The sequence below is a fragment of the Schistocerca cancellata genome, chromosome 2 (assembly GCF_023864275.1).
Source record: "Schistocerca cancellata isolate TAMUIC-IGC-003103 chromosome 2, iqSchCanc2.1, whole genome shotgun sequence".
Taxonomy (NCBI): Eukaryota; Metazoa; Arthropoda; class Insecta; order Orthoptera; family Acrididae; genus Schistocerca; species Schistocerca cancellata.
Window position 1 is genome coordinate 600,868,929 of NC_064627.1, and position 16,233 is coordinate 600,885,161.

Here is a 16,233-nt window from a genome sequence, read left to right on the forward strand (position 1 = left end):
GTCCAAGCTAACTGCCTGACGTCTGTAATCTGTTTCTTTCAACCGCTACTTACCGTTGTTCCCATCTATCGGTAAACGGCGGAAGCAAAGTTTTACACCTTTTACCAAGACTTTAACAAAGGTAAAGGATACAAAATATAAAAATCACAGAGCTACTGTTTATAGGTCTGTCATTTCTCAGAATTATTCGGATGTAAAGAGGCACACAAAAAATGCAAGGGTAGAGATTTCAATCTCCCTTCAGTCCTAGGAGATATTTGCTATGCTATCATTTATTTTTCCTCCCATAATGATTTCTATGAGTGGAACATGTCTAGTTGCAACATGGTTCCAAGTACACATAAAACTATAGATCCCTTTATAAATGACTGGATAGAATAATTCATCAAAGACCTGTGCATTGGCAAGAACATACCACCTCCAACGGAACCAAGCTCAATAAAGTGTTGAGCTGTTAAAAACAACCTTTCGTTTTGAGCATGTCTTTACCTAAGGGAGTCAAGTAGCAAATTCTGAAACAAAAGTTACATAATTATTGGACATGGTCTCTACATGTGTGGTGTTGTGTCTCTCTCACCCTGCTGCCTTTTTATGTTCTCAAAGCACTGAGCCTTCTCCATGACATTGAATTTCACACACCCAACTCTTCACTAACAGAATGTTTTTGATAAATCTCAACACAGTACAGTGTTATGATTTAATGCATACAAACATTACAAATCATCTAAGTTCAGACACACTGTTTGCTAAATTCGAAAGAGTTATTGGTGACTGTCAAGTTTAGAGTTCCATTTCTCCAGAGGTCATCAAAATCCCACAAAGATTTTAGGGTGGTTGCTTTAACTGTTTTTGAAAACTCAGTTGCTCAATATATAACAAGCTTGATGCTTTCAGCATTTACATGTTCTTGCAAAGGTCAGGTGTCACTGTGTTTCAGGAACATTTACTGAAGGAATATATGCAGACAGCTTCGTATCAAGTGTTCAAAACATCTTTTGTTAATGGACTTAATTAAGCTAATGATAGGTGGGAGAATTATCTCAACTTTTCTTCCTTTTTAACCAAACTTCCATGGGGTGAGATGCAGTGTTGTCCAACAAAAGAGCTTAATTGAATCAGTATATATGTGAGGTATTTTCTTTGACTTTTAGTACAAATTAATCTTGAAACCAATCGAGAGATATTTTCAATGATTTTTGTAAAAGCCAGTTAGGATTCCCAGGGCAATTTTTTCCATGGCATTTGTTTGAAATATTTACCAATGACAATAAGTGCCCATTTACAAGTTCTTTAAAGCACTCAACATAGTCTAACTAAAACCAAAGGGTGAAGTCTGTAATACTAAGACTATACACATAGATATTTTATTGTTGCTTTATTGGCAGTGCATATATACAAGTTGAGAACTCTGTGGTGTCAACTGTTGGCCATATACATAAACATTTGAAATACATAAGTTTAAGTTACAAATTCAGATTTGGTTAATGTTTATACACGCAGAGTCATTTGTGTCAGAAATACACTGAAGCACCAAAGAAACTGGTATAGGCATGTGTATTCAAATACAGAGATATGTAAACAGGCAGAATACAGCACTGTGGTCAGAAACGTCTATATAAGACAACAAGTGTCTGGTTGTTAGATTGGTTACTGCTGCTGTAATGGCAGGTTATCAAGATTGATGGGAGTTTGAATGTGGAGTTAAAGTCAATGCACAAGCAATGGTACACAGCATCTCCAAGCTAAGGATGAAGTGGGGATTTTCTCGTACGACCATTTCACGAGTGTACTGTGAATGTCAGAAACACAGTAAAACATCGAATCTCAGACATCGCTGTGGCTAGAAAAAATCCTGCAAGAAAAGGACTGACAATGACTGAAGAAAATCGTTCAACATGACAAAAGTCCAACCCTTCTGCAAATTGCTGCAGATTTGAATGCTGGGGCATCAACAAGTGACAGCATGTGAACCATTCAATGAACTATCAGCAGTATTGCCTTTCAGAGCCGAAGGCCCACTCGTGTACCCTTGATGACTGCATGACACAAAACTGTATGTCTTGCCTAACCTTGTCAACACAGACATTGGACTGTTGATGATTGGAAACATGTTGCCTGGTTGGAGGAATCTCACTTCAAATTTTATCAAATGGATGGACATGTACAGGTATGGAGCCAACTTCATGAATCCATGGACCCATGTCAGCAAGGGACTGTTCAAACTGCTGGAGGCTCTGTAATGGTGTGGGGAATGTGCAGTTGGAGTGATATGGGACTCTGGATAAGTCTAGCTATGATTGCCAGGTGACATGTACGTAAGTATCCTGTCTGATCACCTGCATCCATTCATGTCCATTGTGCATTCCGACTGACCTGGGCAATTCCAGCAGGACAATGTGACATCCCACACATCCAGAACTGCTATAGAGTGGCTCCAGGAATATTATTCTGAGTTTAAACTCTTCTACTGGCCACCAAACTCCCCAGACATGAACATGTTGAGCATATCTGCAATGTGCTGTTCAGAAGAGATCTCCACCACTCCATATTCTTAGAGATTTATGGACAGCACTGCAGGATTCATGGTGTCAGTTCCCTCCAGCCCTACTTCAAACATTAGTCTAGTCCATACCACTTCGTGTTGTGACACTTCTACATGCTCAAGGGGACCCTACACAGTATTAGACAGGTGTACCAGTTTCTTTGTTCTTCAGTGTATAACAATGAAAGCTTTTATATTGGAAATTTTTGTAAAATATTTATTTTGTGAATGGCCAATAGGGCATTATAGCACTTGGAAATAACTTTGTTGCATTATGGTCACAAGGCAGTAGGAATGTGGTTAGCAAGGAAGGCAAGCGGACAGACTGAGTGCTGAACATTTGTAAATGGACAAAATCAAGAAGATTACACTTGTGGAGAATAGCCCTATACCATTACTTAAGGGAATTCATCATGATTAAGGAAGTATGAAATTGCTCAATGACTAAGCTGGAGGTGGTGGGAACACCTTTCTGCAAGTCAACAGCTATGGTAACATGCTGGAAAACTGCTACACTTCCATTAAGCACTGCTCAGTTTTTGTAGACTGACCACTCAGTAACTTCATACATATTATAATTGAGAACATAGTGTTTCAAATTAATTTTAGAGGTGTTTACGTTCATGTGAAATATTTTATCCCAAACTTAAGTCTTTCTCTGTCTTGAATTACAAGCTAGAGTCCTGAGCCATCGGTTTGGCGATCAACAATCTGAAAAATTCATTTACATAATTATTGGCTCAAAATTTCGTAAAGAACAATTACACATTGTACTGCATGTGGGAACTTTTACAGCAGAATTATCTTTTTTTCCGTTACAGTTATGTAGATGGCCTTGTTCCAATTATTTATGACCAATGAAGTATGACTGCAATGTGATTGAGTCACCTTGAATGTAAAAGTCAATAAGATTATGTTCATTTTGTCTTACAGCTACCTTTCATTTGCTGTGATAGTGCTGCATTGTGAGTAAATCGGCATTATGGATCAGACCTGCAAAAGAACTCTTACTCATTTAAAGTGTTTTACAAGATTTGTTCACTTTGCTGTTTGATGTCTTTAGGTACAATATTTTGAAAAGGATAATTTTATACGATTTTTAGGGTTTGTGTGATTATGTAATGGTGAGTCAGGAGCACAACCAGACCAGATATTAGCTTGTTTGTATTCCATACTATGTTTTGGGGTGAGAAATTATATGTATGTCACTGCGTCACAATAATCATAATTTTCAACATGCAAGTAGTGACAATAGCTCACTATATTTTATTTTTGGGAAAGGTTAGCATTACTTTAGTCTTTATTTTTAGGAAACTGTACACTGCAACAGAAGTCTCAAAATTAAGCTGTATAATGTTTTATATATCATCTGAGAGACCAGGTGTGGTTAGATATCAGAAAGCACACATCACACTGCACACATAGGCAGCAAACTATGATGATGTAAAGTGCTAAAAAGAAATACGTAATGTCCATTGCGCGCAGGCGTGCGCGTGCGCCTTTGTGTGCATGAATGCACACACACGTGCACAACAAGATTATCGTTGTGGGTGGGGAAAAGACGAATGAGCTGATGTGAGGAGAGAATTAGCTTGATATTCCTTTGAATATAATGCCTCAGAGGTGAATACTAGTTTACAAATTAAATTAGGGTGAACAATCATCATTATTGATTATTAATGTGTGTGAGGCCTTGTGCAGTAGAAATTAATTAAGCAAAACACCGAAGAGAAAAGCAGTTACTTTTTTCAAAAAGTTACCAACTACTCTTAAGATTTCTCACCATGCGCACACACACACACACACACACACACACACACACACACACACAGACAGAGAGAGAGAGAGAGAGAGAGAGAGAGAGAGAGAGAGAGAGAGAGAGAGAGATATTGCCAGCATCAGTTCTTTTCAAGGTCTCAGTGACATGTTACTCAACAGTACAGCAAATGCTATTTTTAGATTTCCTCCACTGTTGTATGCAGCCTAAACTCTCACCACACAGCATATTTAGCTTCCCACTTATCACATTTATTCTGTTGTGGTCATCCTTATTTCTGGTGTAAAAACACACACAGCTTCAGTTCATATTGCCAATTAAAATGTACGTTCTTTGCATAAAACTGCTACATTTTACCTTCTTTCTTAGTGAAATCACTTTGTCTGTGCACTGCATGAGCTGTGAAGTGACAAGCTGTACATGTTTTGAAGAACATAAGGCATGTGTGTGAATGAACGCTTCGCGTTTTATCGGCAGCATTGATGTAACATCAGATGTACTTTTCATGCATGGATACAGACTTACCTTTAGTTCCATGCAACAAAGTAGCAGGGTGGGGAGGGGAAGGGTTAATGTGTTTAGACACTATGCGTAATTCCATGTACTAGATGTGTGCTAAAAGGAACGTGTAAATTGACTAAGGAGCAAGGAATGGGTTCCTTGCCACTAGCCCAAGTCATTATAGTCAATCCCTCATTTATATTTCTAGTGGCTGTGATACTGTCATGTCACAGCGCTAATATTTTTGTGGTTAACGCTATAAACCTAAGTTCATCTCATCAGCACTATGCTACTGATTAAATATTGTAGCATTTTTCTTTACTATTTCTTTAAATTCTTCTCAAAGCAGAACAGGTGAATTTGTCAATAACTAAAGTACACACAGTCTTCTAGGAAGTGAGCAATAAAAAACAGCATAAATTTTATTTAATTTTGTTTTCTTTTGAGAATTTGTAATACTTAATGAAGCTTGTGCAAACAAAAGTATGTCAAATTAATTCATGTGCAATTAATTTTATGTTAAATTTCAAAATGCTTTTGTTCTTAACAAATGTAGTAGCAACAGTGTTGCAAACGAGTTCAATCAGAAAGAAATTGACATTACAATTCACTTGTTAAGAACTAATGATGGTGGTTTCTTGGTAAAATTCCTCCAATTATTTTTTTGCAGGATATCAGCTTTGTAAGATAGACACTTTACACTGATGTTTCAGGGACCTAAACAACATTGATATTCAGATGGTCCAGTTACTGGGCCTGCAGCCACTGTAGTCCCATGAGGTGGGCCAATGCATGCATTAGGAGGGTGGTGCTCCAGGTGATATGGGATGGAGATGTTTGAGGGTATGTAGTTACATATCAACCACATTGAATGTACGATGGAGGTTCGAAAAGTTCTCAGTGCAGAACAGAAAAAAGTACTTACAACAGCGAAACTTTATTTTTTAATGTAGTCTCCTTGCAGATTAATGCTCTTGGTCCAACGATATTCCAGTGCCTTGATCCAATCTCGAAAATGAGTTTCCTCCAGGCCTGCAAAATAGTTGTAAACTACGGCTATAAATTCTTCGTTTGAAGTGACTCTTCGTCCACAAAGAAAAATTTTCAATTTTGAAGGGATGGAAGTCTGACAGAGCCATATCGAATGAGTAAGGCAGGTGTGGCAACGCTTCATACCTTAGTTAGTGTAATTTTGCCATGGCAACGACACGTGTGCGGGTGTGCACTGTCTTGATGAAAGATGACTCTCTTCCTTGTTAAACCTTGCCTTTTTCCGCATATCTTTTGTTGCAATCTGTCCAGGAGGTTAGCATAGTATTCTCCAGCATTGCTTGCCCAGTGGGGAGATAATCTACAAACAGAATCCACTTCGCATCCCAGAACGCTAATCACTGGTGCCACGACCTTTCCCACCAAAGGAATTGGTCTTTGCTTTCCTTGGTGACAGAATCAGCATGTTTCCACTGCTTTGACTGTTTTGTCTCTGGGGTATAGAAGTGCATCCAAGTTTGATCTGTGGGCACCAACCGACACAAAAAAAAAAATTTTTGTTCATTTCTCCTAAAATGGGCCAAACAGTGTTCCAATATGTCCTTTCTCATGCAGTTTTGATCCAGTGTCAAGAGCTGCGGCACCCATCTTGCAAATTATTTTTTCATTTCTAATGCTTCAGTTAAAATGTGGTATACCCTTCCATATGACATCTGGCAGGTGCGAACAATTTCACGCACTTTCAATCGGCAATCCTCCATGACCATTTTGTGCACTTTTGCAATGATTTCTGGAGTAGCAATACATCTTGGCCGACCACAGTACGGCTCATTAAGCTCTTCCGACCAAATTTAAATTTATTTGTCCACTTGGCAACAGTTGAATATGAAGCAGCAGAGTCCCACAGTGTATTCTGGAAATCTGCATGTATGTCCTTTGCTTTCATACCTTTCTTTACGAAATCTCTATTTTTTCCATCTTCACAAATCACTACACGGAAACAACAGAGCCACATCACTGCCACAGCTCTCTTCCAAGAGCACTGGCATGGCACATGTCTACATGCACCAGTACAATGAATATCACGTGAACAACTCTTTGTGCTAGCACTGACCTCTCGACGTGATTCTGAGAACTTTTCACACCACTCTCGTACATCATTGTGAATTTGAACAAAATAGCATAGACCCAACAGAACTCTGCATAACAACGTATGGAGTACTCAATGCAAGTGTGTGTGTGTGTGTGTGTGTGTGTGTGTGTGTGTGTGTGTGTGTGTGTGTGCGCGCGCAATATATCAACAAGTCGAGGTGGCAGATCACAGTATCAATGGCCATACATCTGCCTTTCAAGACAAGGAGATATCACACCAAAGGATTCTGGGACTATCATCAAGGACACTACGGAAATAAGATTGCACACAGGATTATTAAATCAGGATGGTGGCTTCTGACTAAGACCCATCTCGAATCACAGAATGTCACAGGCAGGTCAGAATGCTCCTTGACTGATCAAAGAAAGGAAGGAAGGAAGGAAGATTAGGATTCAACATTGCATCAATGATGAAATCATTAAAGATTGAACACAAGCTCTAGTTTGGGAAGGACATCATCTGTGCTTTTTCAATGCAACCATCCTGGCATCTGCTATAGGCAGTCACAATAATGCAAAAAATCTAAATCTGAATAGCAGACAAGGAACTGAACAGCTACCCTGTAACTTACAAGTCCAGTGACTTACCACTACAGCACACCAGTTGGTCTATGCTTCTTGAGTCACCCAAAGATGTATTATTTTTCACTGTTATGGATGTGAAGTTTCTTGCTCTGGTGACAGGTGTACTTAATCCTCAGTTACTAAACCCTCATAAAATTTATATTTGCAGCTGGTAACAATTTGTGGTTCCTGCCATCTCATATTACCAGTATATGGTGTGAAACGTGGCATTTTGTACTTGTTTTGTATTTGACATACCATCGTAGACCTTTTAATCTTGATTAACGAGTGCATAAACTATAAATTATGACTTTCTTTGAATAAAATGAGGTTTCAGTAACATTCTCCTCATTTAGTGTGTTAGGGTTAATAGTATTTATTGCTTCATTTAATTCAGTTATTTTTTTCCCAAATTTCAACTCCTCACTTTTACTGATGAAAAGATGGCAGTGTCTTATTTGTATTGCTAATTTTAATTAACACAAATATAATATAGAGGTGGCATACCAGAACTGCTCAATATTTGGAAAACAATAAAAGCGATATAAAACTATTCTTCACAGAGTTGATTTTCTTGCACACAAAGCTTGTGATAAAAGCAAGTAACCTATAGAACAATGCAGCTGGGTAATTTCACTAAGATGTTTAGCGATTCTCTGAACATGCCTCATTTTGCAGTGGGATGAAACTGACAATAGAGATCTGTGAAGGTATTTAATCAGTTGTTAATAATAGTTAATTCAATAGTCTAATGACTTCATTCCAACTGTCCATTTATTGTAATTTCCACATTAACTCGTTAATGCCTGAATAACTTTCTAGATGAAAGATAAAAATAAAAAATTGTGGTGCTTCAGAGGTACTCAGAAAAATGCAGCACCTGTCTGAAATGTTTGCAGTTTCATGAAGAATCAGCATCTATCAGCACTGGCATTAACAAACAGTTAACCTTCTCATTATTAGCACAGCATTGGTATGATGCAAATTTGCTACTTTCACAATTAAAGGATTAATAGTGAAAGAAACGTAATAACATAAAATACTCTGAAGCAACTGCAGCATCTGAGTATAGTAAAGTAAGAACTGGAAGAACACCTATCCAAACTTACAAGATCAATGAACGATTTCAGTTGGTGGAATACGCTGGAGACACTTGCCATTGAGTGTAACAACTAAAATACTTACAATTACCACTGGCATCCTCAGCATAAGGATTTACTTCAATCAGTACGGCATCTTTGCTTATAAATAGCTTGTAGAGGCGCAGCAAAATCTCAGCTGTTTCTTCTCTCTTATCCCCCAAACCAACACTCTCTGCTATTCTTTCAGCTTGTTCCTTCGATAATCCTGAAAAAGAATGAAACCATGAAGAATCACAATCATTTATTCTTAAGCCCAGTACACACTGAACTTGCAATGCACCTCCAATACAGTTTCAGCACCTACTTATTGGTCACTGTCTCGCAAAATGTTGTAGATGTGTATCTAAAAATTTCAGTTGTGCTATCTGTGGCACAGGCAGTACAGATCAGGGGAAAAAAATTAAATGTTCCTGGCTAGATACTGCACATCACTGCTGCATGGCACTGTTTTATGTTTATACTTCGAGTTGTGATACTGTCTGCAAATATTATGCTTGTTTCATAAACAGTCTGATAATGGAGTGGACAATGTGGGAGATTGTAAAGTTGACTGTGTTATATAAGGCAGAGAATTGCCAATGGAAAGTATGAAGAAAGGACTGTAAGAATAACAAAAAGCATGACACTTTGTAGAAAACTGTTGTCATGTCCAGCACCAACAGCAAAAGAATAAAGAAGATTCAGTCACTTTTAGTGCAATACTAACGGAGAAGAGCAAGTTGCGGAGGAGCAAGAGCACAGGCAGTGGCATGGTCGCTATACAAGCTTACACGGTTTGGTTTTCAGTGCTCCTGGTTTCTGGGTAACCTAATGAAGCAAAAGACACTGGACAAAGTAGTACACAAACTCATATTTGTTTGCCTTTATTTTTATTTTATACTTCACAGAAATATTCATCCACAATTATTTTGCAGTAGTGCACTTCCTTGCAAGCTCAAAAAATAATTTGCAAACTATTCTGGAATTTGTCTTCCATGCATCTTCTGGGGCACAGTAAAAAACAGATGCCTTGTCATCTTGTCTCCATGTGCCTCAGTTCATCTCACATTTAAGCAGCTCATAAATCAAAGCTTCCTTCTGGTGTACATTGGCTGCTTGCTTCTGCACTTCTAAGAAATTAGGAAGAGACCTTTGTACAGGCAATTGTTCTTGCCAAATAACATTTAAATAACGGCTTTTTGGAAGACACAGAAAACCAAAGCCATAACACTAAATGTATTTCCTGCACCCATTCGAGCCCTAGACAGTTATGGTTTTGTTGTGGTCTTCATCCAAAAACTACTTTGATGCAGCTCTCCATGCTACACACACACACACACACACACACACACACACACACACACACACACACACACACACACACACACAGAGAGAGAGAGAGAGAGAGAGAGAGAGAGAGAGAGAGAGAGAGAGAGAGAGACTGACTTTCCTCAATTACCAAATTGATTTCCTCATGTTTCAGGATGTGCTCTATCTACCAATTCCTTCTTTTAGTCAAGCTGAGCCAAAAATGGCTTGTACCAAATTAGTTTCAATAGCTCCTCACTACTTATTCGATCTATCAATCAGCAAATCTCTGTGCAACATCCCCTCTCAAAAGCTTTTATTCTTTTCTTGTCTGATTTGTTTACCATTCGTATTTCAATTTCATGTAACACTGCACTCCTGACATCTTCACAAAAAACTTCCTAACACTTAAACTGATACACAATATTAACAAATTCCTCTTTTCCAGAAACACTTTTCTTGCTATTGTTAGTCTGCATTCCATATTCTCCAATTCAGCCATCACAATTATTTTGCTGCCCAAATAGCAAAACTAGTCTACTACCTCTAATGTCATTTCCTATCCTAATTCACTCTGCATTACTTGCTACAATTCTATTATATTCCATTATACTTGTTTTAATTTTGTTGCTGTTCCTCTTCTTATCTCTTTCCAAGACAACATCCATTCCAATCATTCGCTCTTCCAAATTGTTTGATGGAATTACAATGTTACTGGCAAACCTTGAAGTTTTTATTTCTTCTTCTGAACTTCAGTTCCCTTTCAACATTTCTCCTTGGTTCCATCACAGCTTGCTTAATGTACTGACTGAGTAACTTCTGGGATACGCTACAAGCCCACGTCACTCCCTCCTCAACTACAGCTTTCACTTTGATATCATTCGCTCTTAACTGCTGTATGGTTTCTACACAGTTTGAAACAACCTTTCACTCCCTGCTACCTTCAAGATATTGAAGACTGAAGTCCTGGGAACACCATCAAAATCTCTCTGTAAATTTACAAAAGCTTTGTTTTGCTGTCTTCAACTAATGTTGTCCGAGAGTTTGTATTGGCTCAAATGTTCCTAAACTCACCTGGAACCCAAACTGATTTCCCCTGAGGTCACCTATCAGTTTTTCCATTCTTCAGCACAAAAAACCTTGTCAATATTCTGCAACCATTACTTTTTAAACTGAGATTCGGCAGTATTCACATCTCACATTAAATAAATTTTTTGACATTCAGTTACTCTTACATAATCCTTCAGGACTCCCATAGCTAATCCACAAACTTCAGGTACTATACAAGACACTGCTTTCTTCGAAATGCGAAAAATATCTAAGGCTGTGTAATGAATTTCCCATTGCCCAAAACAAAGCAGACAGAAAGCAAGTCTCGGAACGACGAACTGCTTTCCTAAAATTTGTTTATTTTCTTTTAAACACATTATGCTCCATTTTGTCAGAATTTCACAATTTTAGGATGACTTTTTGCAAAGTTACAAAAATCAATGCCGTCTTTCATATTTACTTCTTGTAACAGGTTATTCCGCTACTTCTACAGTATGTTTCCATCCACCACAGCTGTCACTGTTCTCTTCAGCTGCTTGAACCATTGAGCATTATAGTTCTGTACCACATATGAAAACACTGTCATTGCCACTAGACATAATGTGGCAGACAATGTGAATACACTATGAGAAAGCTTATTGCCAGTAAGCATAAACACCTAAACAAGAAACAAAACTGGAAACATGTTCACAACAAAAACATCTTTAAGTGGCAGTGTGTATACAGCTTTACATTAGCTAACAACTTACAGAATTTGTGCCACCAATTTACAGTAACACAACAGAAGGACGATAAAGGAAAATTAGGATGTAATGTTCTTTCAACAGAGCATAAGCTTGGATTGAGAAATACTTGCATCCTTTTTAAAGGAATTTTCCAGTATTTTCTTTATGTAATTTAGATAAACTACGGAATCCCCAAATAGGGAATTTGAACTCAGATCCTCCTAAACGTTGGTGTTCAGCGAACAGTGATCTGCCTACAAACACTCAAAAGAACAGAACCACAACTCACTGTCAGCTAAGGTCCGTTCTTGGTACAATTATGCAAGGTTGGTTGAGTGCCATCAAACACTACCATATAAAACAGTGTTTCAAGAAGGTAATATGTACCATTTTCATCAGATGTTGGGAGGTAACACTGTAGCTTGCATACTATCCAGCCATCTGTTCATATATTTTATGTAGAGAGAGTGTAGCAGAAGGGCCAGTAACCTCACCTGCTCTCTTGGCACAATACAGCAATGGGATTATATTAAAATAAATCCTGTTCCTTTAATGTTAGTACATGTTGCATAATAATTTGCACAGTACGATCCATGTCAGACTAATGCAATACAACTCAAAATCCAAGATATAAAAAGTTTTGAATTCATTTACTAAGAATAGGATTCACCACTTGATACATTGAATGGAATGAGTTTTCAAATTCTTCATGGCATAGAGAAATTATCTTTTTGAATTATCTTGCATTTCTTGATCACAGCCTTCTGGATATTCTCAACCAAGATAAATATCAAATCCTATAGGCACATTCTCAGTTTCTATAACAAGCGAATTTATCTGGTGAACAAGTTTCATGCTGCAACACAAGAGATTTTAAGCAACTTGCCTCTGCCTCTGCCTCTGCCTCTGTGTGTGTGTGTGTGTGTGTGTGTGTGTGTGTGTGTGTGTGTGTGGGGGGGGGGGGGGGGTCAGTACTTTCCAACAGATTCACATAATTTACTGTTTTACCAGAAGACACGAATTTTTTGTGAAGGACACCACTGTTAATGGTACTGTGTACTGTTGTGCATAGGCTGATTATATTCCAAAGAGTCACATACAAAAATGCGATTTTTCAGGGGGTTGTATCTTGGGTACTATTCATCACAGAGGTAAGAGGATCATGTGTTTTAGATAGCCTTTCATCTAATTACCATTTGTATACCTATCTGAAGAACAGGCATATTGTTATCTCACAGGCCAAGATCAAAATTTAAACATTACACAAGTTGGTTCTTTCACATTAGGTGTGGTCTAGGGTGCACCTTAAGCAGCTTATAAAAGCTGCATTTATCCAACAAGGTTCCTGAGAAAACCGAAAAACCACGATATTTGGGTACAAAAAGTACCCAGTGTGGAGATTGCCAGTTTCTAATCATAGCAGATCATTGAAATTTTTACTGTATGTTCTTAAGATGATAATTTCAGGGAACTTCAGACTTTTTTCAGTATCATTACACGTTACTGAGATCCAGTGGTCAGGGTTCCCAGACTTATGCACGTAATACCCAATCCGAGAAGTAAACATAGTTCTAATTGATATAGTGAACCCATGGCAAGGGTTCTAGGGCAATCTTAGTGTTTCTGAGGTTACCAAACTATGTTTACCGTTAGCATTTTTTTCACCAACAGAACTTTATGATGCACTATCTTTGCATAATGGGCAGATCATACGTACACAAATACGTCTAAAGTGGTACTACAGTGACAAAAAAATGAGCTAGAAAGGGTATTAACATGCCTGAAAAGAACTTAAAAGGACTGTCAAAAATTATGTAAAACTGGAAATACTGCAAACTCCGTAAATTTTTTCTAAAAACATTTTTTACTCTTAAGATACAAATTGTAAGCCAGGTGTTTTCGAAGAATTGCAACTAATGAGCAAAGTACGCAGAAAAATGTAAAGCACACAATTTTATGTTAATCTTACATTATGCATACTAATTTGTTGTTTAGGCTAGCCTGTGTGTGTCAAAAGTACATAATAGTGTCGTACTATATCCATAAACTGCCAAAACTCTACTGACCTATATAATTTGTTTCATATGAGCAGCGCACCTACCTGTAGCAGGGAAAAGAAGGGATTAGGGGCATTTCTGCCATTAGACAAGACAGGCAGCTGCCCAGGGCAGCAAAATTTTAGGGGCTGCAAAAATTAATTTCAACAAACAGCAAAAATCTGAGCAAATGAGGAGAAAAAATGAAATATAGGAACAATTAAAACAGCAAATTGTTTTCAAAAGTATACAGAACACTTATTAAGTAAGTCTTTACTTAATCTGCAGAAAGTAAATATATTGCCTCTACCTACCTCAAAACTATAACAGCCATTATTGAGTAAGAAACAGAAACAAACATGACCTTGATTCATCTCTGTCGAGTGCTGGAGCAGAGCACGTGCACTGGCTTGTGATGATGTTGCGACTTTATACAATACCTCCCTCAGTACCTCTTTACGTTTTTGTCTCTGTAGATCATACGTGAAGCGTTAGTTTTACTGAGTCATTCTGTTTATGTTTTTTGTTCTACTATTATTGCCTGTGAATAATCAATCACGTATTCACAAATTAGGTTTTGTACTTCTCTTTCAACATATCTAAAAGGAGTAAAAAGTGAGTGCAGTTCATCATATCCACATATAAAAATGACTTGGTGTCTTTCCGTAAGTGTATCTGAATGTCAAACTCTCAGGACGAGAAAAGAACTGCACTGGCTTTTCTCGAACAAATTAACTGCTGTTTTCTTAAAATCTGACTTACACATAAATAATAGCTGGGAAGAGAGTAATAACTTGTTTATTGATGAGCCTATGGTAGAAATCTTGTGTCTTGTGCTTGCAAACTGCACTTCACTGACGGTTGCATTTACACAAGTAACAAACTAAATTATTTTTTCTGGTTTAGAGCTTTCGCTTTGTATCCAGTCAGACCTTGACTGTTTCCACTAATGTTACTGGCTTCTTACATTGTTCTGTAATAATGTTAATAATGTGCTTAACAAAAGTTTTTTCTTCTTTCGTTTTACTTAGTGTTCAAAAACAGTCCTGAACAACTGAATAGCGCATAAGCAGTCACCCATTGTGGGATTCCACCCAACAAGGGGTAAAACATACGCCTGCTGTTTCTGGAGGGTGAAGGCAGCCCAATAGGAGGCTGATACTAATTCAGACACAAAAAGGGTCGCGTAGTATTTCGCGAGAACTGACTGTTCTGTACAAAGGCCACCTGAAAGGGCACTACTCGAAAGGGAAGACTGCTGCTGACAACCTTGTAGAGTGTGGAGTGTAGCTCTCGCCCGTCATAAAGGGACAGAACAACCTAGAGCGGAGAAAGAGTTCACATCACACCCATTTGCTCCATTTGATTAATTAACAGGCTTTTGCATAAATATGTTTAAAGGTAATAAGACTGTCAGAGGATGTGTGCCGCTTCAGATGCTGCAAGGTGCTCCACCACAGATCTGACCGGCTGTGAATGGGGCCAGTCAAGGTAACAGAAATGCCAACAGTGCAGATTATCTTATAGGACTGACCACACGTGATTTCACCATTACAACCTGACAAAGAAGGTGGAAAAATAATGTGGGAGGTATATAGTGGCCAATCAGCATGATGGAAAGCCCTGCGGGGAAACCTGGCCATTGGGAGGTGGGAAGGGAAAGAAAATAAAAGGAAGTGGTCACTATCACAGAGGTCATCATGTGGCAACCAGTGTAAGGAAGGAAAAAGGGGAGGGGAAGAGAGTGAAAGATCAATGGCAGAGAAACTGTCCACACTTAAATGTGTGGGGGCACCTATTTAAGAGAGAGGTCAAGTTTGGACAGTAAATTTTTGACATATCTGCCTCAGCCTCTGCCTCACGATGCCACCCCAGAAGGGGTTATGAGCGTTAAAATCTCCCACAAGTAGGAAAGGTTTTGGGAGTTGACCAATCAGTGCATCCAATGCGATCAGGGCATACTGCACCATCTGGAGGAAGATTCATGTTGCAGACAGTTATTTTCTGTGTTGTCCTTATCCTGAAGCCACAGCTTTAAGAGCGGTTTGAAGGGGCACTGGTTCACTGCATATTGAGTTCAAGACAGACGCAAACTCCATCTGACACATTATTACAGTCACTGCGGTTCTTGTAATATTCCCTATAGCCACGGAGTGCAGGGGTCCATATTTCCGGGAACCATGTTTCCTGAAGGGCACTGCAGAGAGCAGGTGTAAAGCTTAAGAGTTGCCGTAGCTCACTCAGGTGGTGGAAAAAACTGCCACAATTCCACTGGAGGATGTCATAACCATGAGGCTGGGAGGGCCTGAAGCACACAAGGAGGCAGGTTATGCCTCGGGGTCACCTGGCGCCACCGATTGTGTATTTGTAGCCATTTCTACGGTGAATGAGGCATCAGAGAGATCCAGGTCCGCATGGGACACCAAGATCTCCACCACATCCCCAGATGCAGAATTGATAGGGAATG

General features: G+C 38.6%; 1 protein-coding gene across 1 annotated transcript in view; it reads right to left on the reverse strand.

Moving 5' to 3' along the window:
* The window catches only part of LOC126162246 (succinate--CoA ligase [ADP-forming] subunit beta, mitochondrial), a 101,184-nt gene that overhangs the window by 71,823 nt on the left and 13,128 nt on the right, over window positions 1–16,233 (reverse strand). Inside the window, exon 5 of the mRNA XM_049918623.1 lies at window positions 8,712–8,873. Within this exon, the coding sequence (XP_049774580.1) occupies window positions 8,712–8,873 (162 nt within the window). The remainder of the gene's footprint in view (window positions 1–8,711; window positions 8,874–16,233) is intronic.